At 39.2% G+C, this 25,303-nt stretch overlaps 1 protein-coding gene across 3 annotated transcripts in view; it reads left to right on the top strand.

Moving 5' to 3' along the window:
* Positions 1-25,303, top strand: part of LOC124169159 (insulin gene enhancer protein ISL-1) — a 420,525-nt gene that overhangs the window by 339,888 nt on the left and 55,334 nt on the right. For all 3 annotated transcript variants that reach the window (XM_046547670.1, XM_046547667.1, XM_046547668.1), the window contains one exon: positions 8,888-9,201. In XM_046547670.1, the coding sequence (XP_046403626.1) occupies positions 8,888-9,201 (314 nt within the window). The remainder of the gene's footprint in view (positions 1-8,887; positions 9,202-25,303) is intronic.

Below are 25,303 nucleotides of genomic sequence, written 5' to 3'. Positions count from 1 at the left end.
GTCTGAGATTACCAATGCGCGCATGAGGCACAGAGCTCTGGGAAAACTTCTCTTAATCATCACCTATTAAAATTGTCTATAGTCGCAAAGTTTCCTTCGTTTGATAGGGTATTTATACCCATATTTAAGGTAGCAGAGTACAGTGCTAGCAGCCTGCATCGAAGCGGCGCTAGTAGCCTCGCACCAAGGTGGCCTCACACAGCCGCAGCCGCCACCAGAATTACGTCACACGGGTTTTCCCCAGCATTCATACTGAGATTTTTACAGCATACGTACATTTATTATTTCCTCGATTATAATCGTGGAAAATTGCTAGTGTCTCTTTCAATACTCTCTTTTATCCTAGCATTTTCATTTTGACGTATTTCTTCTCTTTCATATCCTTCATAACCTGTCCTATGTAACTTATTCGGGGCCGTCCCTTGCCCTTCTTCCCTTCCACCTGTCGTTTTACGATCGTTTTCTTCTGGCCATCATGCATCATAATGTGGTCAACTAAGTTTAATTTTAATGTTTAAAATTTAAAACTTTACAGAGTCACCCGTAATGCACAAATTGTTACTAATTTGAGTCTCGATATGATAGTCACAGTTTCTATTGGTCATTAAGGATTCAAAATTGAAATGAATGACAGAAGGGAGCAAGTAGTCATCAAGAAATAAGATTAACAAACTCGACAGTGAAAGTTATGCTCATATACGAAATATGAAAGTGTTGACACCGAGTCTTGAAAACGATGCTAACACTGAGATTTGGTATCGGCTTGTGAGACTGTAATCACATTTTCTTTCTCGAGTCTTTGAACGCATCGATTATGTCCCGTCTTCTCCGATTGTTATTTAGAAGACTTCCCTTTTCTCCCATTCTTCTTCGTACTCCCTCTTTACTTACACGGTCGATCCATTTTATCTTCACCATTTTTCGGTAGCATCGATGGAAAGGAGGGAGTGACAAACAGAATTTTAACGTACTTTCTAGAACATTGCTCGTCTAATGGCAGACATAGTATTCAGTGGACTCATTTGGCTATCTACGGATCATGTTATCTCCTCATCATCATACGACATATTATATCATATTTTGGTGCCAGAAAAATGGCAAGGGTGCTTAAGCCTCCTCCAAATAACTGCTCGATTGTATGAGAAGTTCACACCTATATGCTTGCGTTTCATGTTTTCTCTTTGAGTCCTTGAAAATTGCGATCTAAGGTAGTACACACTTCTTTGAAAAGAACCAAGCATTTCGTATGGCAGCAACTTGGGATGGGACCTCATAATAATCAACAGAGAAATGGCTTGTTCCTGTGCCAGAATTTATTTATAAATTTCAAAATTGATTTCTAAATAATTCTGTAGGGTATGAATTTGATTCACAAATTTCTGAAGGAGATTACGCAAAATCTTCGATTGTTTTTTTACACTGGCTTTCCTTTTGCTACTCCAAACGTGGCATTAGAGCAAGGGATAGAGATAAAATACTTGACAATGATAGATTGTGTAGTAAGGTAAGACGGTACCTAGGAGAAGATGCTTGGAAAGGTACACATCAGCTTAGGGGCTGTGTGACCCCCTTCATCGTGTGCAAATAAATCCTAAGCTTACACACTCAACAAAGAGGAGGGCGTTTTTGTGCTTCGGAGGGGACTTCCTATTTTTTTGTCGGAAGTGTGTTCCTCTCTGCGAAGCTGTGTCCGTTGTCTCGGCACTCAATGGCTTTTGTTGGTGGGCAGAAGCTAAACCAGGGTGGGCAGTGAAGCCAACCCTAACCCTCCCATTTGTCTTGAACGATGATGAACCATCAATTCATCTTAGCTCTGTTTCATTCCATCATGTTGGCACAGACTATATTTAACAAAATTTTGAAGACACAATCCATTATGTTACGTCTCTGTTCCAGCTGCTATTGTTCACGAAGATTTCTTTCCTTGTCATCGGCCTCTTGAATAGGAGTTTTATCATAAGAGTTCAATTCCCATCCTTCCAAAGAAAGAATGACTTCATGTGGCACATGATCCTAATTTCTACGCTTTTAAACGTTTCTAAATTCAAATATTACCATATCTGTTCGAATTGAATTATCTAATTAGATATCTCTCTTTATTCCTTCAAGTACATCATGATTTTTCAAGAAATAAATTACTGTATGTGCTTGAGGGTTGTAACTAAACCGAATTGTAAAACTAATCTTAGTTAATTAGGCGCCTTTTCTTTGAAAGTTGCGAATTGATTTTGAACAATTATCACGTGGAAGTTTCCTGTAAAGTAATTACTAATCGCTCCAAGTATCTTCAATAGCTGGCATCCGTCCTAGAATTATGGAAGTCGTGGGTGTCAAAGAATTGAGTCAAATGGGGTGGGGAATCTTTCAGATGCATTTTTACAACTTTCATCCGCCAGAATTTTCCATCGAACAGACGAATTATAACTCGTTATTTGAGTAGCCCGTAGTTGGCAGCACAAATCAAATGACGGTTGAGGAAGGAGGAATAATCATGGGGGAGGTAAACAAAGGGTAGAGTCAAATGGGGGAGGGATTCTGTCCGAAGCTTGCGAATGGAGGGGTCGATCGAATGTAGGAGTTGTTAACTTGGATGGGGAGTTCTGGAGTCGGCCAGGAGATGGTGCCACCGGAGATTCGTGGGAGTGGAGACACGTGCTTGTCGGCAGATGTCTCCCCTTGTCCTCTGGCTCTCTTTCCTGCTCCCCCATTCGTTTGCCGGACAACATCCCTCCTTTACACTCTTCACGACATCTCCAGTCCTCTCCCACACCCTTTAAGCATACACAGGAGCTCTCCCATCTCTCCCTCCGACCTAGACGTTTCTAATATCCTACCAGAATTCTTCATCCCAAGTAATTATAATAATATATTTTCTCCCATACAAATGTACATACAGAGTATTATTTCCATTCAGGAGAGTAAGGTAGCCTATAAGGAAATTGGCCTATAATTAGGCTGACTTCAAAAATTCTTAAATGCGGAAATGAAAACATTCATCCAATATACTCATCACCCAAAGAAAAAAAAACATAGATGGAATTTTGTGCGTAAAAATTTCAAAGCCGTAGTGACTATAAAAAGAGTAATATTGTTGAATGAACAGTTCATATTATAGTAAGCTTGATAAGTACACAATACATACTCCGACTCTTTACAACAATGTTTCAATGTCATCAAAATTTATTACTCACCCATTTTTTTATCTAATAGTAATTATCCAAAAAAGTTTCTTTAATTGAATTCCAAAGTAATTTTATCACTGAAAAGGTGTGCCCTGTGGAAGATGAAAATATAGCTTTTCTAATGTTGAGTAAAATAGTGAAAGTGAAATTTAAGGTAATTTTTCGAATTTTGAATAAAATATTTGGTATTCAAGTGAATTTGAAGGCGTAGTATTCGATGATAATCATTCCTAAGATAAAATACCAGGATCAAATTCATCTTAGCATGATCTTTCCATGATCTTAATTTTTTACGAATTATTGTCTGGTAGCGAATTCGTAATGATGATGTTTTTTTCCAAATTCCAGTCCGTGATACCGTTTAGTTGTCGGCAGAAGGAATATTTTAAAATATATTTTCGGTGCGGTGCAATTGTAGCAACAATCTTCTCTTCGTTTGACTTCTGATTTTTTACTAATGAATTTCTTTATTTAAAATTAATTTTATTCTAGTCTGGTTCTTTTTGGTCTATTTGTATCAACGTTAAAATGGCCATAATGCAAATTATTGATTTCGCGGTCAAGTCGATTGTCATATTGTTTCTTTTGAATCATTTTTGAACGATAAAAAACTTAATTGGAATCATTCGACTTTCAAAAGGTAATTGGCATGAGTAAATTACGGCAGCAATTCTTCTTATTGCCTATTAATTAGCTGCGAAAGCAAAGCGTATTCAAAGGTCAGAGACCATGTTTATTGAATAGGTAAAATTTTAGTACCCAAACCACAATTGAATTGTTTTGCATACCGGATAAAGGGACCCAGCTATTAACATGCAATCAATTGGGCGTTTTGGTGGTTCCGGTTGTTGGCAAATATTAATTGCCCTTGAATCATAATGGCTGTTCAGTAGATGCACAGGGTGAATAAATTTGAAAACGTTTTTCATTGAGTTAGCGAATGTCCAATGTTGCGCTGAATATATGGGGACAATCCCATTCATATCAGCTTTGACGTTAAAATAATAACATAGAATTAATTTAACCTGGAAATAGTCACCAAAATCAAATCAATCAGCCAACACGTGTTATTTTATTGCAGAAATTCTTTATTCGTCATTTTGAATAAAGATTGAATGCCATCAAAATTGCTGTTTAGGTCGAGGGGCCTGAACTTAGTCCTGTAAATGACTATGCAAAGAGACTGTAAGGTATACCTCCCGAGTGAAGGAATCATGCTAGCATTGATTTTCCCCTCCACCCTTGGTATTAATTCTCCTCATAGTGGTTTCGATTCGTAAGTGAAACGGGTAATAGTGCACTTGCTCCAAGAGAAATTTTTATGCAGCAGAATCAACATATTTGCAGCTTTAGAATGAACATATTTCTAATTTTAGGGGATCAGGTCAGGTTCAGGTCAAGTTTAAATAAAATTTAATTAGACGAGGTCCGATTTAGACATAATACCTGTGATGTGAACTCTATCATTTCTAAACATGGGCGTATTTTATGTATTCGGAGTAGGTTTGGCTAAGATTTCCCTGCTTACGTGAAGCTGACATTAGTATAGCGTATTTAAAATTAATTATATCTTATCCGGAGATTCCTGGCACAATTGAAAAAAATTATTCTTAAAAATAAAACCGCCGTCCGGTCGATAACTTGAATTCCGGGATGTCTCGATAGAAATGCAATAATTAAAAATGAAAAAGCCTTAAGGAAGCGGGGAAAGTCCTTGCCTGCCAAACAAGGGGTCGCGGGTTCGAGTCCCCCATGGGTAGATTTCCCCTTTTCGGGGCATTGTTTTTCGTGTACTTTTCATTATTAACTTTGTTGAATACCCCGATTTAAATGGCCAATATGAGCTGTATTCGGTGGTTTGGGAATAAAAAGTATTAAACGTGAAAGATAAAGTTCCCTAAATTATTTCACCTTCCCCTAGAATTTAGTCACATTCTTCAGCATCGCTTTGGTTGAAAGGCGAAGCTAGAAAGTCAGGGAACAGGGTTTGCTTTGCCTGGGTTAATTAATTGCTCTTTCCCCACCCCCTCCATCACCGCACCAACCCTTTTCGCACTCCTTTCCCCCACTCAATTGCAACCCTTTCCCGTTTCCCGCAAACCCTAACTACTGGCTCATTTTCTTCCCTTGATTCCTTAGTCTCCCATGGTGTTCACATTATCACAGCATGTTGCGCTCTTTAGATGACCAGGATGGCTACAATCTAGGTTACAATGAGGTCCATGCCAGTGTGGGACCCAGCGTTTGTCCACACGTATGTGCCACAGAGGACAGACACTATTGTAATTGTATTGACATAAATTGTATTTAACCAGGCCCAATGCTAGTTGTAACAATTGTCCGTATTGCATTTGACTATCCGTGCGTATCCCCTTGTTCAATATGGAAATAAATTTTTCTCTTATTTTTTTACCGTAAAAATACTTACATTTACTCACTTAAATACCGGCCTCGGCCTCTGTGACGGCGGAGTAACGTTCTCAACTTCCAAACAAGAGGTCGCAGTTTCGAGTCCCGTCTGGGTAGGTTTCCCCTGTCCAGGGCATGGTTGTTCCTGTACGTTTAATTGTTATATTTGTGAATACCCCGATGTAAAATGCCCAATATGAGCTATATTCCGTGGTTGGAGGATAAAATAAAAATAAATAACTAAAATAAAATACAAAACTCAACATATTATCTCATTTCAAGGAAATGAAAATTGAAAATGACAAAATGTTGGTTGTTGATTTTTTTATAAACGTGTGGTAATTTACCATTAGTTTTAATATATGTAGTTTTAATCATGGACATATCAAACTTCCACCAAGTCAAGTCTGAAACGATCGCATATGACATATAAACGTATTTGTACTTTGCTTTATTTAATTACACTTTTGCTTATTTGCATTATTTACGCATTTTGAAAAATCTCACATAAGATTAGAGGGATGTGGAAAGGGTCGAGGCAAATCTCACGATATTTCACAAAGGATGGAAAGGGGGTCCAAAAATGGTTAAAATCACCTCATAATGGACCCCCTAAGTTTTAAGAATATCTTTCATATAAAAAATTCATATACTTTGGGTATTGTATCTGTATGTATAAAAGAGGATGTCTGTTTGTCTGTCCGCTATGCGTTTCCATACGGCTGCACAGATTGCGACCAAAGTTGGTACATAGGTGCATCGCATGATCTTCAACTCCGTTGTGCTACTTCTGGGTATGTCCCACGCGTCCTTTGCGTAATTTCTGATAAGTTTATTACGTTACGTCATACAACTTCTGCGATTGGGCATCCTGCCGGGTAGGCACACCTCTTGACACGAGAGAAGAGAAAGAATAAAGTCGTATATGATCATGAAATTCAATTTCCAAGTTGCCCACTTCTCTGGGTACTATCCTTCCCGAGCAACGCCGGGTAGTCTACAAGTTTTACATATATATTGGAAAAAAAAGCAATTTCTTCTATTTTCTTGTAGTTTAATTAATATTGCGTGCGTATCTCCAGGATCGATATGAAAATAAATCTTTTCCTATTATTCTTTACCTTAATTTTATTTTATTTGGCCGTGAAAAAAATTAAATCCTAGAATTCCGAAATGGCACAATATACTTTGCTGGACTTTAAGGTGAACAATTTGTTTTTCTATCTTTGGGGCAACTTGAGATTTTCATCATTCGGCAATTTTTATATCAATAGGTATTGCATAAAAAGCATGTGATTCGCGGGAAATAGTTACAATGATGGCTTTGACGGCTTTAAAGATTGTATGATTGGTTTTGTACGCAAAGCTTTCTATTACTGTGTGTAAAAAGCATTACAAAACCACAAAGGATAGCTTCACACGTGGACAAGTTTGACTGAAGATGAAACTCGCTTCGAAGGCTTCTGTAGTTCAACCAGTCCATGTCGATATCAGCGTTGTATTCTCGCATGTGTGTACAAGTGTTGTTCCCTTTGAAGCATTCATTATCAGCTCTCATTGCCCTCAAATTTCCCTTTTACTGAATTTTTTTCACTTCGGCCATCAACGATGCATTTCGTTCTGGTCTCTGTTTTTTTCACTAGCGTTTGTTTTTCGTATCAGATTCCCTCGTCTTCTGCTAAATCACCCTTTTCCTGGGGTATTCCAGTCAAAGCAGTCAGTCAAATGCTCCATTCGTCTTCCATTTTGCGTGCGTTCAAAAAATCCCACTAATGGCATCGCCTCCCTTTATATATATGCACATAACAACCCTGAAGTCCTAACCAGAATTCCGCAAACGAGCGACACGCCACGGCTATAGTGCTGCCATCCGTAGCCGTCGACGCTTTCGCGAATCAGCCCGCGTCGTCGCTTTGATTAGCCCCCGTTTCGTGAATTTTGTTTGTTTGTTGTTTCCGGTTCCCGCCCGCGCCAGTTTCAAACACTACCGCGGTTTTGACGGAGAGAGGTGATGGGATGAAGATTAAAGCGGAGTATGAAAGGCAGTCATTGTGTTTTGAGTAAAGATGTTTCCTCGATTCCATGCCATTCGCTAAAGCATTAGCTTTCTCATTTCGATGCGCCTTTGTTTCTACTCCTTCCTCGTCTCGTTTTAAAAAAAAAAAAGAAGTAATAACTGCCGTCGATCTCTCCAGGATTCGCGGCTTTGACTGGAATGCAAAGCGCTCTTTGTAGCAAACCATGAATTGCGCTCACTCGCTTAAATGGTAGTCACATTCTTTAAAGTCGAATTATTGCGCCTTTTGGAAGTGGAATAAAAGAATACTGCCAGCGTTTATGTCAGAAGCAATAGTGAGCATATATTCAAAGATATTAAATAAATAAAGTCGATGGAAACCATTTCATTTTTACAATAGTATGTGGATAAAATGAGGTACCTCTTCCCATGAATACTATTGACTAGGATAGTATTGCTTTCTGGCAAAATATAATTGTTTTACATGACATTTTACATTTAGCATATGTAATTGAGCATCGCTTTCCGTATGTATGTTTCATGGACCCTCTTTCTCATTTGTATGTTGTAACGGGACGTGAATAGCTTCATATTTTTTCAGAAGTATTTTCAACATTATTTATTTTACTGTTTTTGTCTTCCATATTTGGCCCTATTGGCGTGACCCTATTTCATAAATTGAAAAAAATCAACTTGGTTAACAGGCGGGTAGTCAGCCATTTCTGCGGCTATGTTCGCCCCTCTTCATCAATAACGAATAAATTTGTTTTAATCTCTTGTTATAATTACCTTAACGGTATGAATGATAAAATCAAATTCGTTATTTATGTGCTATTTGCTATTATGGTTTCCGGTAAGTGTGAGGAGTAAGTAAATTATAGATTTGTAAAGTTATTTATTTATGCCCATACCACCAAATACAGCACACATTGGCCATTTTAAATCAGGGTATTAAACAAAGTTAACAATTAAACGTACACGAACAACACTGGCCTGAAATGGGGAAATCTACCCAAGGGGGACTCGAACCCGAGACCCCCTGCATGGCAGACGAGGACTTTACCCCGCCGCCAGCGAGGTCGGCGAAACTTCACTTGAAGACTCGTATATAACTAACAACAAAAACTACCGTCTTGTAGTTCCCAATTTATGTGAAACTTTGGTGAAGAACTACTTTTGATCAAATCTAAATATCAACTGAAACATATGTATTCGCTATTTTGCTTTCTTGTGTGTGTTTTACTTTGCTGATTGATGTTTATCCCGTTCTCTCCTTCAGATTCGTCCGAGTCGGGGTCGAACAAGGGTGGTCGGGAGGGGGGTGGCGGGGGCGGCGGCCGCGGTGCAGGCAGCGGCTCCAAGGGGTCGTCGGACGGCAAGCCCACGCGGGTGCGCACGGTGCTCAACGAAAAGCAGCTGCACACGCTAAGGACGTGCTACGCGGCCAACCCGCGACCCGACGCCCTCATGAAGGAGCAGCTGGTGGAGATGACGGGGCTCAGCCCGAGGGTCATCAGGGTCTGGTTCCAGAACAAGCGGTGCAAGGACAAGAAGAAGGCGATTCTCATGAAGGCGCAGCTGCAGCAGGAGAAGGTGAGGCCATCCACACTAGCCCGAGGAATTTTGATTATTCTTATCCACTACCGTAGGTAAAGATTTCTGTAGTAGCTCTCTATTTCGGTCGGTGTCTCATTTCTTGATTCTAGCCACGACTATGCCACTGACTTCAAACTGAAGGTCGAATTCGTTACTTGATAAGCTCTAGCAGGAGTCAGGGTTGCCGGCTTACAAAAAATATTGGGGGGGCCCAAACCGGGGATCTTGCCCCGCGACATTTTATAAGTGGTGAGTTTTAAGTTTTTTAAGCATTTTAGAAGAGTCAGGTAATTCAACATTCAAACCTTGATAACTCAAATCTCGATATCTGGACACTCGGGAGAAAATCGACAAGCCTGACACATTTTTTCCTCACACCCATAACGAATTTTTGGGGGGGCTTGTGCGCCATAGAGTCGGCGCCGCTGCCAGGAGTAGGTTAGGTAGTGAGGTCTTGGAAGAGGAATCTTTGAGTATTTGTTTCTACTACCGTAGATGTAGATTTTCATTTGTAACCAAGGTCCCTATGTATTAGTCAGAAATGTAAGTACGAGTAGCATCTAAACTGAAGGGAAAATTTTATGCTAGAGGGGCAAATGGAAAAGGTGAGGCCATCAGTACTTACTCAAGGAATTTTAATTTAGTATTTGTACCCACTATCTTGGGTGGAGATTTCTTTGCTATGGGAGCTCTTCATTTGGGTCGTTGTCTTTAAGAATTCTAGATACTGACAGTGACTGTGCGAGGTTCTGTAAACTGAAGGTCAAATTCTTTGCCAGAAAACCTGTAACAGGAGGAATTCAGGCAGTAATGCCAATTACGAGAAATCCTTGAGTATTTGTATCTACTACCCTCGGTACAAACCTCCATGGTGGCGATAAATGTTAGTTACGGTAACAAAGATTCCTAAATATTCGTCAGAAATGTACGCTCCAGTGGCTAGTAATCTTAAAGTCAAATTTGTTGCCTTAACTGCTCCAAAACTAGAAATTAAGGCCATCAACAATCGTCGGAAATGGATATAACAGTGGCTCGTATACTGAAGGTCAAATATGTTGCCATTGGTTCACCAAAAGGAGATGATCATGCCATCAATACTCACCCGAAGAATTTTGATTATTTGTATCCACTACCCTCTGTAAACATTTATGTAATAGCTTTTCATTTGTAACGTTGTCACTGAGATTTCTTGATACTGGCCACGACTCTGCCAGTGGCTGTAAACTGAACGTAGAACTAATTGGCTGCAAAGCCGTAGCAGGATTAGTATAAGCAGTAACGTCTAACCTAACCTAACCAATCGCCAGGTATGTATGTACTATTGGCTTGTAATGTGAAGGTCCAATTTGTTACGTAGGCTGCTCCAAAAAAAATAATTAGTGGCCATTAATACCCACCCAAGGAATTTTAATTGAGTATTTGTATCCACTACCCCCGGTGGAGATTTCTATGCTATGGTAGCTCTTTATGTCGCTAGTTGTCACCAAGATTTCTGGACACTGGCCTCGACTTTGCCAGTGGTTATAAACTGAACCAGTTGCCTGTAAAGTCGTAGTAGGAGTAGGTAAAGCAGTACTGTCTCTACCGAGAAATTTTTGGGTATTTCTATCCGATATTTTAGGTTTTAACCAACATGGTGACCTTAAATTTTGGTTAATGTAACAAAGATCCGTAAATATTCGTTAGAAATATATGCTTTTTGAGGTGTTTCCTTTGATGATCACAATTAATTTCGCAAAAATTGCAAATGTTTTTACAATACGTCGTGCTAAAATGTAGAAACTCAATCACCTTTCCGTATAATATATTAATTTTTAATTAGAACCTACTAATAATTCAATAAATATGGAATGATTGTGCATATATCGCCAAAATGCTGTTCCATCTTTCCTTGAAATATTGCAATTGCATGCCTTGCACATGCATTATCTCTGCACGATCCTGCACGCTTATTTTCATCCACTGTCCAAAAGCACTACCTAACCAAGTATATATGTCGCACTCTGTCATATTTTACCGAGTATGATGTTATCTTCTCCAGCTCGCATATTTGCAAAAATCTACGTGACTAATGTGCCACGGCTTTATAACTTGAAAGCCTCTGGTAGCTTTAGTTTCCACGAATTTATCAAAAATTCCAGCGCAATATTTTCTGCTAATATTACCTCGTTTGAACGGGGCTACTATTCTAGCTATTTTTATATAGTAGATCCTATTTTACCTATTCCTAATCAGGTTATCCTAGAGCCAGTCATTAGACTAACCCTTTCCTCAATTTCTATCATCTTAAATATTCTTTCGATATACCATTCTTGGAAATCGATTTCGACGTGCTACTTTTTGAATTTGCTTTTAAATGCAGAACTATGATACAACCGTAAGCCATTGGATTAACCTTTTCCTTCGAATTTCTTCAAACAATAAGTAGACCGACAAGTTCGAAGGTCTTGCTTTCATTGTTATCAGGTTGCGTGGTCACGAGTTAGGCGTCAACAGAAACTTAAGACGCTGTCTGAAGCTGTTCCCACTCCCTCATACCCCTCTTTTCCCGTGTTCTTATGTCCCTAGACACTCCATCTTGTGCTTACCCTTTTGAAAGAAAAAATTCTCGTGTTCTCGTAAGTATTGCCCAGAGGGAATTGGAGCGGGCTGGCAGCGTTGGAAGTAGAAGCTAGGGAGTATAGACGTGGAGCACGGTGGAACTCTCAGGGGTTTTGAAACCCTAAGGGAGTTAATATAGGATATAAGGTTGCATAACCGTATTGTAAGGCATTTTTGCAGTGAATATTTTAAGAAAAATCAATGATTTATGAATGTTTAATCTTTCTGCCATTGTTATTATTACTGATAAATTATATTATTAATTCATATTGTTGAAATAATAATTATCACCATTATTTATATTATTATTTCGTGATTTTTAATCCCTGTAGATTTAAATATAATTTTTCTTATCTCCCTAAATCCGTGTATAGCTGTAGCTTAAAAGGCATTATTCAAACTTCGCTATTGCTTATTCATACACCAAAATAAGAATTTCAAATATTAAACTTCCTCAAAGATACATCCGGACAATTCCTCAAGCTATGCACTGATCTGGAGGTACTTATATACACGATTGTATTACTTTAGGTATTCGTCGAACCTCTCCAAAATCTGGGAAAATTTCGTGGAATACCTCTAACAAATAGGTGTTCTGTAATAGGTTATATAGTACCTTCAATTCCTATGAAAAATGTTTTGTTTTTACTAAACAGAGGTGAGGCCCTATAAATTATTTGTTGAATTTAGGACTAATTTTATCTGATGATGATTTATTTTAATTGTTGCTTTGACATACCTTGATATAACAATGAGTTAGGTTTCAATGAGGCGCTCGTTAAGTTCAAATAAAGCTTGTTTCAATTAAACTCGATTGTTTCTGTCTTTACTTTGTGAAAATCCATTCTAAACAATAAAAAGTTATGGTACTTTTTCACGCGATTTATGCAATACGGGGAGAAAAAGGGAAAAATGATGGACTGCTTGGAGATTAGGAAGCATATCAAGAATGGAATTTTAGCAAATGAAAATATTTTTGTAAACTATTGCCCCCTCTTGGAAATTCCCCTGAAGCTGAGTAACGCTCCAACCCCAACGCAACCCTCCCCTACCAACGCGTAATAGCAACCAGATAAACAACAACAAAATAACTGTTATTATAACGATTTCTGTACCTGATGATGTCGCCTCTGCGACGAAACCGGTTGTATTGAATAAATCGTGTGAAAAAGTGCCATAACTTTTTACTCTTTTTGTTTCAATTTTTGTAACACCGCTATGTTTTCTCGTGAAATTGTTTTACATCCAGATCGTTAGTTTTGATCTAATTCATTAGCTGCCAAAAATATAATGGAATATATTTCTCGGCTAAGAGAGGGTGAGGCTGATTTAAGGTGAGGGGTTTTGTTTGTTTTTTAAAGCGATCGAGACACTGCGAAAACAAGGGAGTTTTCTATCCTCGAATCGACAAGTGAGCCTGGGGTGTGAGAAGCCGTAAAATGGGAAAACAAAAGAAGGGCTGGCGATGGCTTCCCCTCCGTTAAATACGCCTTGCAAAGCCTGTCCCACACCACGCGTGGTATAATGGATATCACCCCTCTATTTTAATCGACGATTTATGCATATTTTAGTCGCGTCGTGATCGTTATAGTTTTTATGTTCCTTCGATTATCAGAGAACTGTGCTGTTAAGAACTGCGGCTACATTACATCAATCTTAGGATTGAAATGAGCGAATATTCCGCTTTTTAGTCCATTAGCGATGGTTGCAGGTTATATTCGCTAGCGTTTAGAAAGTGGAGCAACACTCACCGCGGGGGTCACTAATTTCTGCCATATCTTGCGTGAACGGCCGCAAATATGAACCGCACGGAATACTCTGATATAGTTCTAAAACTATTTCCATTAAAGTTGAGCCATCTTGGCATCAATTGTGCAAGGTTCGCTGAATATATAAGGGCTATTAATTCCATATAGAAGTTAATTAAACCATAGCAGCAAACTCATTTGAGCCGCGAGCCATTTCTCAAAGCAAGAAAGCTGCAAATTCTTGAATACAAAGAAACAAGAGGTTAATGGCAGATCTCTACAATAGAAAAAAGCTCAGGTTCAGATATAAGGCGTGCAAACTTACTATTGTAAAATTATTATGAAAAATATTAATCATCTGAGCCAGCAGAGTCAATAGAAATATGCGAGAAGGTCTTATAGCATCAGCCGTATCCATTAAATAATAATAAATATATTAATGATAATATCCAAAATATCAAAATGTGGATGGTGAAATAAAAAACATTTTGAAGTTGAAAGAGGTCAGCATTCACCCACTAATAATCTCTGCGGAGGGAATCTTATCAAATCAATGCAAAAACGAAGGTGAAGACCTGGGAATTAAAAAACACGTGATTAACCTCGGACAAAAAAGCTGTTTTACTACAGATTTACCAGATTAAGAGAATATTCCTGGTACGGGCATGATCGGACAGTGTAGAATAGGGTGAATTCTTTTCTTTAATATCCTAGCATATTCCTAATTTGCCCTTAGGATAAATGAATATTCCCAGTTAGTTTTAACCAGCTGAGAAAGTGCATAAGCTCGAATAATAATAGAAATAATGTGTTTTCTTCCATAAATATGTACTTACAATACATTATTCAGGGAAGTAAGGTAGCCTGTGATGTAATAAGCCTTAACTATAACCAAATCGTAAATAAAATTGTTTTGTCCAAAATAACTGACGATGCTATAGTATATAAAATAGTACAAAACTACGCTTCATACAAGCAATCAAATACTGCTAAATAGCTAAATTTACCTTTGATGCCGTGATTTTGATGTTTTATTATATATTTTTACGTATTCATAGTAAAATATTTTACTTCTTCAAAAACTACTTTACATATCTCTAGAAAGTCATTTATTGCCATATCTGGAAGCGAGATAATTCCATCGCTTACTTTTTTCTATCTACAGCATCACGAGAACCATCATGTTTTCATTCCATATACTCCGTAAGAAGATCGAGGCGTCTTCCTCCGCGCATTTGCTTTTAAAAGAGCGGTTACAACTTCCCCAGTCGTCAAAATCATTCTCGGAGATGGTACCGGAAATTCATCGGCTCGCAAGAGATTGGTGAATCGGAAACACCCTCAAAGCTTTACGGTTCCGATGTTAAAGTGTGTGTTTCCTGGTCACAAGTTTTGGGGCCATCCCCACCGTAAGTAGGTACTCACGTGTGATATATTCGGAGCGTTTGGCAATTTACGGGCGACACTACTCTGAAAGATATGGCACAGTTCATGTCCTTCCCGAGGATTTCGTAGATCCTTCATCACTCCATTCGGAATGCTTTTCTCGTAATTCACTTGGCTCGTAGGGGCTGTAGGTTGCATGCATCACTTTTCAGTACAGGCTCATAAATTCGTATGGGCTCTAAAACCTACGAAATTCCATGAACCAGGGATAAAACATTATCCTCTCCGACATCAATCTTTACGTCTAATGCGACGACTCACATCAGTATTGGGGCTGATACGTGAAAATATGTAAAATCATAAAATCCGGATCGATATAAATTTAATCAAGTTCTTATGACACGGTACCGCTATGTATTTTTGCATTATAGCTCCGGCAAAAACACCAACATTATTTAAGTCGACGTAAAAAAATAGTCTGATACAAAGTCATGTGCATTTTTAATGCATTTTTTTAAATTTTTTTCGACGTGTCTAAAATCATGAAAAAGTTAATATAAATCCAATGGCTGATGTGACTGACGCAGGTTCAAAAAAAGTATTGTAGCTTCCTTAAGAAGCTTTAAACTTTTTTAATCTACACGTATAGGAGTGATTTTTTACCGAGTTTGATGAATTAATGGGAAGCAACCGCAAAATTTAGTAACCACCGTTATTGCTAAGAGTTTTTCCTGGGTAATATATTTTTTGTAATTATTTATTTACGCTAAAAAGGAGTGAGAGTGGAAGTGGGTATTTAAGGTAGCGCATCATAAAATTAGAACACCACAAGTTTCGAAAGCAAAATTTAGCCATAAAGTCGGTAAACTACCGTACCAAACGATGCCATCGAAAATTAAAGCAAGCAAATATACTAGTATACATTGCCGGGTTATGGTTTACGGTTTTGCATGATGTTCTGCCGTGTATTCTCAACCAAAAAGTAATTATATCTCCCTATTATGAGTCTGTTTTTCCAGGGAGACTGTATATATGTGGGTGAAATTGGAGCGTAATCATTTTCAAGGCACATCTTGGACCAATGACACGCGGCTGTAGATTGTACCAACCTAATGCGTCTGGCCTGAAGGAAACAGAGAGACATCGTTGAAATATGAGAGGAAGAATATTTTTTTTCAGCTGGGGAAAATTGCTTTTGAATCTCTATTCCATCCCTCATGGCCTCGCCGTTACTTGTCGGAAGATATACACTCGCACCCCCTGCCCTCGACCGCGCCAACCGCCTCCATTTGACTCCACCTCCTCCATTTATCGACGCATTCCACCCCAGACGGCTCTAAATTGATCCGCGTGGAATTTCCCTTCAAACTCTCCCCCTCCCCAACATCGACTGAGTTCTCCCCACCGCTCTTGTCTCCGGTTCCGATCGACACCAAGCTCTTTAGGAGACTCGGGAGCGTGAACCAGCCCTGCAGGTACAGGAGAGCGTGAGCGATATATATCGAAATACGGGGAAGTATCACAATACATTATCAAACCAGGAATCCAATCTAGAGTTGTGAAGATTTTCGATGCTTTCGTGATGAAAGCTGGAGCGATATATCGAAATATGGGCAATATCACGATATTTAATCAAATCAGGAATCCAAGTTTTGAAGATTTGCGATGTTTATCTGTCCGGTAGAAATTGGGATATACCGCCTAATAGTCAAAACAATAATGTCCGCTTATATAATATCAAAATAGCGTTGCATCCGATAAAAATATCATTGAAATTTTGCGATCAAATATCTTACTATGAAAAGCAGACGCGTGATAAAATATCGCAATATAAAATAATAACTACTTATGGAAGAAATAGAACCTACGCCGTTTGGATTTGTTTAAAACCACATTGAATTGATACTTATTTAACATTAAGTGGAATAGTCCAAACCATATATTTTTAATATTTTGTAACTTTTGCAAAGTTTGTATTACTTTTCCGTTTTATTTAATGCATACGGGAAAGTTAAAGGCTTATAAAAGTGTGTCGGTATTTACGTAATAGAATAGAAACGAATTATATATGTAGTAAAAAATGCTGCAAAAATTTCTTCACTTTTAATGCCAATCTTAACCGACCCCTCTAATGGCATAATGTGCTGTAACCATGGTCGGTGGTGTGGCAATCAAAAGTTAATAAATTTTCCCATTGATTGTTGAATTTTCGAGGAAATTCTCGAGCGTAGACCGTACCTGTCTAAAATCATAATTGTTTGTTGCATTTCGTTTTATCCCTCATCCTTTGTATTAGAATTTTACAGCCAACAAATAATTCATATTTGGTAAAGTTTAAAATCGTTACATTAATATTCAATATGTTACCTTCATTTTTTTGATAAAATCTTGTCGGATTTGGAACCGGGTAAGGCTATTTGAGTCCTTGTAGGCTAACCCGGTGTCAATCCGAGATTTTATCAATAGTATTCTCCGGGAAAGCCTGCGATATTTTAATTTTATATTGTGTTTATTCGTAACGTGAATATTCTCGAATTTATGTTGGACCTTTTTGCCAGTATCACCAAATTTCGGTGGCATGAATAGGGTTACACTATACTTCAATCGATAGAGTAATATCATAGAGTAAGTATATTCTTACTCTATGGTAATATATAAAATTGACTAACGAGCCCAGAGCCTATCATGATGTTATGCGGGGTTAAATGCCCCAGCGTCCATCTGTCCATGCCTCCATTTCTCTCGACTCTCCTTGCCGTCCGTCCCCCTCGCAAGCGTAACACTCCGGCAAATGATTTCCTACGCTTGCGCGGACGCAAATAGTTCCCCCCACCCCATTGCGTTCAATTCACCCTTTCCACCCCTCCCTGCGTACTGCCACCCACGCTTCCCGTCTCTGCCAGGGAAAAAAAATCATCCCCCTCACCCCACCCCGTAAAAAGCCCGCCTACCCCTCTCCAGCCTCCTCCTCCTACTCCTTACGCCCCTCCTCTTCTAAGGGGGGGCCTCACTACCTCGGCGAAAAGTGTTCTACAGCTACATGCTACCCCGCAAGCCGCCTAAAAAAAGTATCCGGCGGGGGGTGTTAGGACACCAGCCGTTTACATATAAAAATAAAATGCTCAAACAAAATTGCGACCAGCACTTATTCACTAGCTACAGAAATTCATTCATTTTGGACTCCGAGAATAAGACTAGACTAGAGTTTATACTAGGACTTCTCCACAAGGGTGTACCCAGGATGAATACTAAGGGGGGGGGGCAAGCCATGGTTGTTCAAGTTGTAGGTAAGATTTGAGCATTTGAAAGGTGAATTGAATCAACATTTTAAGGAAGCTGTAACATCTCTTTATTAGTTTTCAAAATTATTCGCTGGAAAAATATTATTTTCCTTAAAGACATTTGCGATTTTTGCTTTTAGGTGGGGGCATCGGCACCCTCCTGCCCCTCGCGGGGTACGCCCATGCTTCTTCAGTCTTCTCTCGCTGCTATTACTCATACAATAGACTTAACAATACGCTTTCTGCGGTGTAGAGCACCCCTTAATACACGGTTGCTACGAATCAAGTACCCTCATCAAACTTAAATTCAGTCTCCCCTTCCCTGTGATACGTACCTTCACTCCATTCCCCTACTCTTCCTTTGTCCCCGAATTTCTTCTTACAAAAATAATACAAAAAATAATAAAATAAATTTGTCAGAAAAATAAAGAGAACCTAATGATTTTTTTGTGTGGGTTATTCGAAAATGCTATTTTAGAGGTTTCTTTAGATTTCAGTGCAGTTTAAAGGAACAAATTCACTAAATAGATTATTGAACCATAATACACTGTTAATTTTTATTAGCTTTGAAATTCTCACTGTTCCTAGTATTTTATCTTTAAAAATTGCTTCTTTTAACTAGCTTTTATCTGTTTTTTTTAGCCACAATTATTTAATATCCATTTCCGGGCATCCAATTTCCTAAACTTTCCCCCGCTTCCCGTAATCCCCCGGTAAGGGAGGTCCCATCACGAGCCCCAGCCGAGGGCTTCTAATCAGCCCAGACCGCCCCTGGTTACATTTTTTGGTACAAGTTTAATTAGGGTTTTGAACATTTAAATAATTTTTAGTATCTTCGCCTGGTTTAGTCGTGGAAGTTATAATACAAACTACAAGCAACTATAAGTGTACAGCACACCACAACATATGCGCATATAGGGAGAGTAGGAAGAAGACGGATGTGTTAATAGTTTGGCGTTCCTAATTTCTAAGAAAATTGGCGCTGGATACCTCTTGTAACTCCAAAAGGGTTGAATGTGCGTTTTTTTCGCGACACTGAAAAACGGGAGTAATGCAAAATATTCCCTCCATTCCTTCCACCTTGTCCCCTCGACTTTTTCCACCCACCGGCTTATTTTATCCCTCTTAGTTACTTTCCCCTCCGCTGCGGGTCGTGGGTGTCTTTCCCCCTCCTCCCCCACCTCGTCTCGTTTCCGAGTTTCGCCGCATGGGACCGCCAGCAGTCGGGTCGTGGCGCTTTTTGAGAGCTGAGGGAGTCATACAATCGCACTCGTGTACGACGTTTGACGCGAAGTCTTCTCTCCTCCATCTTGAAGCGATAGATTCTTTATTCTTCAAAGCACTGCACGATACGAGTAACTGTGTACGCAGTCACGCGCACGGTTGCTAAGTTATAAACGCCAAGAATGAAAATCACCATGAAAATGTCTTCCGGCTTAGCCTAAATGCCGTTTTACACGGGGCACGGAATTGCGCAGGTTAGAGCTGCATCAATTTCTAAATGCATGAACGCATGAACGAAATGGACTATTTTGCCGTCTCGCATCCACGCATTCTCGCATTTGTTCTAGCAATTCACCGCTTTTCGCGACGCAATTTTGATAGCGCCTTCGCACGTACGTCAGATTGCGTAATTCCGTGTACCGTGTAAAACGGCCTTTAGATTCCACATGGAAGAAGATGGATTGATTGTGCAACTGATAGGTTGCCTGACCGTCAGTCGGGAGATTCCGGCTGAGCCAAATGAGGTTTTTTTATGGCGAATTCATCCGTGGCGTGTACATATGTTTGTTCTTATTTTTGCTCTTCGTTGTTTTTGCTACTATATTTTTTTGGAATGTCTTACTAGAAGTATTTTCCTCAAATATTTTTTGCATAAGTATGTACCATTAATCATGGTGTTGCGACGTTAAGGTTATTCAACGATCAAAAGTTATAAATAATGGTGCTCTATTTTCAATGGTCGACGACAGTTATCGGTCGGCGATTGCGTACGGTTCCCGTCGACTGTCAATGGTTATCGATTGTCGATTGCCAGTGATGCTCATCGACTTCCGAAGGTCTATAAATTTTTCCCGTCGACAGAACTCTAATGTGGATTGTGGTACACCATTGCTAATGAATTGACCTTCGATAATCGATTTATCATCTGAATGGATTGAAAGACGCAATAGATTGATCGGAACTTCGTAAATATGTTGTACTGAATACATGATTTAGAACTTGATCGTGGATCTTAATGGACTGAGCTCATTTGCGTTTTATATGTGTAGGTTCTCATGTTCTTTCTCGGATTACTTTTCTTTCCGTTTATTATTATCTCGCGTTATATCCGTTTATTGTTATCTCGCGTAAATATTGTGTCTCATCACACTTTCAATCCATCGGGTCCTTATATATGAGCGTTTACCGTATTTCCATGGAGTAGTCCACCCGAAAGTTCTTATGTTCGCGCTTTTCTTTCATAGAGAATGGCTTTAATTTGCCTTGAAAAGCTTTATGTATAGATTGGGTTGTAATAATCATTATATCCACTCCAAAAAATGTATGGTTGTAGTGATTTAATATCATTTCTGTGTGATACTAGATAATCGATGTCGTTGTATGGCGCGAATCTTTCGAGTAATCCACCCTAAATATCTTATGTTCACGCTTTTCTTCATAGAGAATAGCTTTAATTTGCCTTGAAAAGATCTATGTATATAATGAGTGGTAGTATTTGTTTTATCCACCCATAACATTTAATGTTGTAGTGATTTAATATCATTTCTGTGTGATACTAGATAATCGATGTCGTTGTATGTACAAGAGGGGATGGATTTTCCTGGCTATGCGTTGATCGAGAGAGCTTCGGTTGATGAAAATAGATAGTCGATGCATTTCCCGGGCTATGATTGTTACGGAAAATCTGGAGTCATTGATCAAGAGAGCGTTGGTTGTCGAAACGTTTGGAATTAAATGTAGCAACTGACCTGTGAGAATACCCAAGAAACATTTTTCTACCGTGCAAAGATGTCGTACGTTCTTGCTATTTACTCAGCCTACACCTGTATCCACGGTAGATCTCTAGCGAGAATCTATTCGCGACTGTCTGGGTCGGCAGGTTCGGCTCCATCCTCCACGGAGTTATTTTGCAATAAATAACATCCACCCCTGCTGGCGAGATCCTTAACCACGACCGCTTCGAGGGGTTGAGTGGAGAGGTGGGAAGCGAGGATAGTGGTGCTTTTATATCGCAGTGCTTTAAGGGGAAAAAAGGAGAAAAACGCTTATAGCCCTCTTATCACCCTCTCTTATTTATATTTTTTCCCTCGTCGTTACGTTGGTGGATGGATGAGGACCCTCTCCTGAGGGAAGTATATGCCGCCCTTAAAGGTGCTATACCCTTCTTCTTATACTTCCTCTCCTCACCCCTTGAGCTGTCGGAATCGGATAGGATGGATAATTTCTTTCCCAAACGTACGATCGGAGAGGTGTTTCCTTCGGTAATGCATCTTTTTTGCACGTCAGATGCTATTTGTTGCACTCCTTTATCGTTCATCAATAGTTTTACAACCCCATGGTTGGTTTACTGCAGCCGTCCGTTTATCGTTTCCAATCTCTTAGTTACCTGATGTTAAACCATATGTGATCCAAATAATTATCTTTTGTGTCTTCCTCGGATTTATTTTTCTTCATTTGTTCTCTCCATTATATTTCTCGCATGAATGCTGTGTCTCAACACATGTTCTATTAATCGATTGCTAATAAGTTGGCGTTCATTGTATTTTCATCGAGAAGTCCACCCTTAAGTACTGATGTTCACGTTTTTGTTTCAAAGGGATTTTTTTTCTTAAAATACGATTTTTAATGATTCGGAAGTAATAATGATTATGTTCACACAATATATAGTTCTAGTGACTTAATTTTATTTTGGCGCGATACCAGATATTCGATGCTTCGGGCCATAATTGTTACGCAAGTCGTAATTATCTAATATATTTTGAATTTTTTGGCAATATTTTCTTTATATTTTAAATAAAAATGTAACAATTAACACCGATTAAAATAATAAATGGTCACATACGCGTGTATTAGATACTAGTGTATGTAAAATTCGAAAATAGAGGAATAAATAATTGTAATTTGGCAATAGGACATCTTTAATATGTACGCGTGGCATAAGGAACGTCATAGGGTATCGATAATAGATTTTTTTAAAAGTTAGGAAGAAAAAAGAATCCCAGCGCAACTTCACAAGTGAAGTTTTTAAACAAATCGTAATTGATGAAGATTGACAAAATACGATCGGTAGAGCGAGGGAATTGTGCGTCCTCTATACAAGCCAAGAATGATTTGCGATACTACATTACCATAACTGGGCACGATTAGTTTTTTTTCCTTATCCACGTGCTACGCGCGCGCCATGTGAGGCCGGACTACAATTCACGCAACTGCTGATGCAGAGAAATCGTCGCGTTGTTGCATGTAGGTGGGCGTTTGGTTGGGATAAGCCCTCTACATAGTGGTAGTGACGATGGATTTCCATATAGTTGCAGCCGTTCGCGCGCAAAGTGAATGGATTTAATCCCTATCGCAAAAGACTTACGACTCTTCGAGGCGTGGCTTTCGGGGGGGGGGAGATTGCGTCAGTCGCGTATTTTCGCGCCAAATCTCTTGCGCCATCTAACCGCGCGACGCCTTATTCGTGAATCCCTTCTCCACCCCTTCCTACCCTAAAGAAAAAAAATTAACTTCGCATACATTTTCCACGCCTGCGATCCGATTGCAGCTAGATTAGAACACTTCCCGAAGAAACGTGCTGACACAGGTGTAAATGTGCGTACTTGAGGATGTTCGCAAGTGAATTCTTCTCTGAATTCGAGCTATTTATTGCTTCTTTCATTACTCTTTTCCCTTGAGTTGTAGGATGTACTCGGTTCCGAGGACAGATTGATGCTATTTATAGATGTGGATGATAAAAAATATTTTCTCATCCGGAACTTACTCATTCTAATTGACTCACTTAAAAGCCATTGTCATCCGCATCTCTGTTTTTTGACCTGGAAGAGCTTTAAAAAGATCTATATTGCAAGGGTAGTCTTTGTTTGTAACTATACGTATCGCACCTAAAAATAAAATACAGCCTATCATACTCCGTTGTATACTGAAATAAATAAAACAAAGTGATGAAATGCTCTATGAGTGTGGAATTATAAATAATAGCTGAACAATTTAATTTGGATCATTTTCAGAGAGCCAAAATAAATTTTGAAAATCTTCATTGAGTTGGATAATAGTTTCCGTTCACTCACTCAGTGTTTCGAACCGATGAAACAGTTCGTTAAGGTAGGTCGTGGTAGAGTTCACCCCAGGCTAAGCTAAATTTGTGTGAATTTTTTCACATTTTAAGGGTTATTAGGCCAGTTTTTGTCCCTTTACCACCTCGCCCATTGAGGATATTATATTTCAGTGTTTCCGTAGGCTTCATCAGGGATTGAAACTTGAGACCCTCCATTATTAGGTTGTTCCGTCTTCTTCTCAAGGTCTTCATGAGTCTTCCCTTTTCTCCTACTACTCTTACGACTTTTTCATTGCTTATTCGGTCGAACCATTTCATTCTCATTATTCTTCTGCAGCACCACATTTCGAAGGCCTGTACCCTTGAGTTCTCCCCCGTGATCGTGATTCGTGATTGAGCAGTGGGATTAGCACCCTCTTAAAATAAATAAGCTCACGTTTCAAATTGTTGTACTTAAATTCTTGAAATTTTTCTCTCGAACTTCTTTTCCTTTATCAGATATCTCTAGCGATGGTTCGATGAAGGGGATTCCGAAGTTTGTACGTCCCATGTGGACGTCTCCGGTGAAAATCGCACGGATGATGAGAAGAGGAACTTATTTCCCCAACTCAGCGTCGTCCTCTCGCGTTATTTGAGAATCCCAGGCTCGTCTGCTGGCATCCCTGGGCTATCCATCTTCGTTTCCCATGACGTCCTGGCGAAGATGATATTACTTACTATCTCCAGGGAAACCAGAAGGGCTGCAGATGGAAAAAAAACGCACGACGGGGCTTAAAGCGATTCTTCCCGTTACTTCTGAGACCCTGGTATTAACGAGTGCATGACCAAACTGTAGGGGGCAAACCTAATACGAGATCATTCAACTTAATAGGATGAAATACATCGTTTCTACTTGTCCATTTTGTCTTTTTTATTGAGGAAGTATTCGTTGAAATTTTTTCCATCATCAACTGTGGTCAACAATCCTATGATTGGTTTGACGCAGCTCTCCATTCCTGTCCCCTATCCGCTAACCTTTTCATATCGACGTATTTCTTCTCTTTTAAATCCTTTATAACCTGTCCTATGTAACTCATTCGGGGCCGTCCCTTGCCTTCCTTCCCTTCCACCTGTCCTTCAATGATTCTCTTTATCAAGCCATTGTGCCTCAAAATGTGTCCAACTAAGTTTTCCCTTCTTCTGCATAAGGTTTTTAGGAGGTTTCTCTTTTCTCCCACTCTTCTTAGCATTTCCTCGTTACTTACACGGTCAATCCATTTTATCTTCATCATTCTGCGGTAGCACCACATTTCGAATGCTTCCACTCTTGACTTCTCCGCTGCTGTCAACGTTCAAGCCTCGCTTCCATAGATAAATATACTCCGTGTGTAGCATAATTCTCCTATTAGCTAATATTTTCACACCAACATATTTAGTATCTTTCACATTCGTCTTTACCAGTTCCAAATATTTTGTTCTAGGTTTTCCTTTTCCGTTCTTGCCATCTACTTATTCCTTAGACTATTCTTTTCATCAGGCCAGCACGTCTCAAGTTATTACCAATTAGATTGTTCCGTCTTCTTATCAAGGTGTTCATGAGGCTTCCCTTCTCTCCTATTCTTCTTAGGAATTCCTCATTACTAACTCGGTCGATCCATTCGATCCTCATCATTCTTCATCACATTTTAGTAGCGTCAAGTTTTGAAAGCATCTACCCTTGATTTTTCTGCTGATGTTATTGTCCATGTTTCACTTCCGTAGAGAAGCATACTCAAACATTTTCGCTATCGTATTAAAATTTTAAGGTCATTTAAACTAGATTT

This window comes from Ischnura elegans, chromosome 12 (assembly GCF_921293095.1).
Source record: "Ischnura elegans chromosome 12, ioIscEleg1.1, whole genome shotgun sequence".
In the NCBI taxonomy this organism is placed as follows: domain Eukaryota; kingdom Metazoa; phylum Arthropoda; class Insecta; order Odonata; family Coenagrionidae; genus Ischnura; species Ischnura elegans.
Note: the sequence above shows the minus strand (reverse complement) of the source record. Positions and strands in the feature narration are given on the sequence as shown.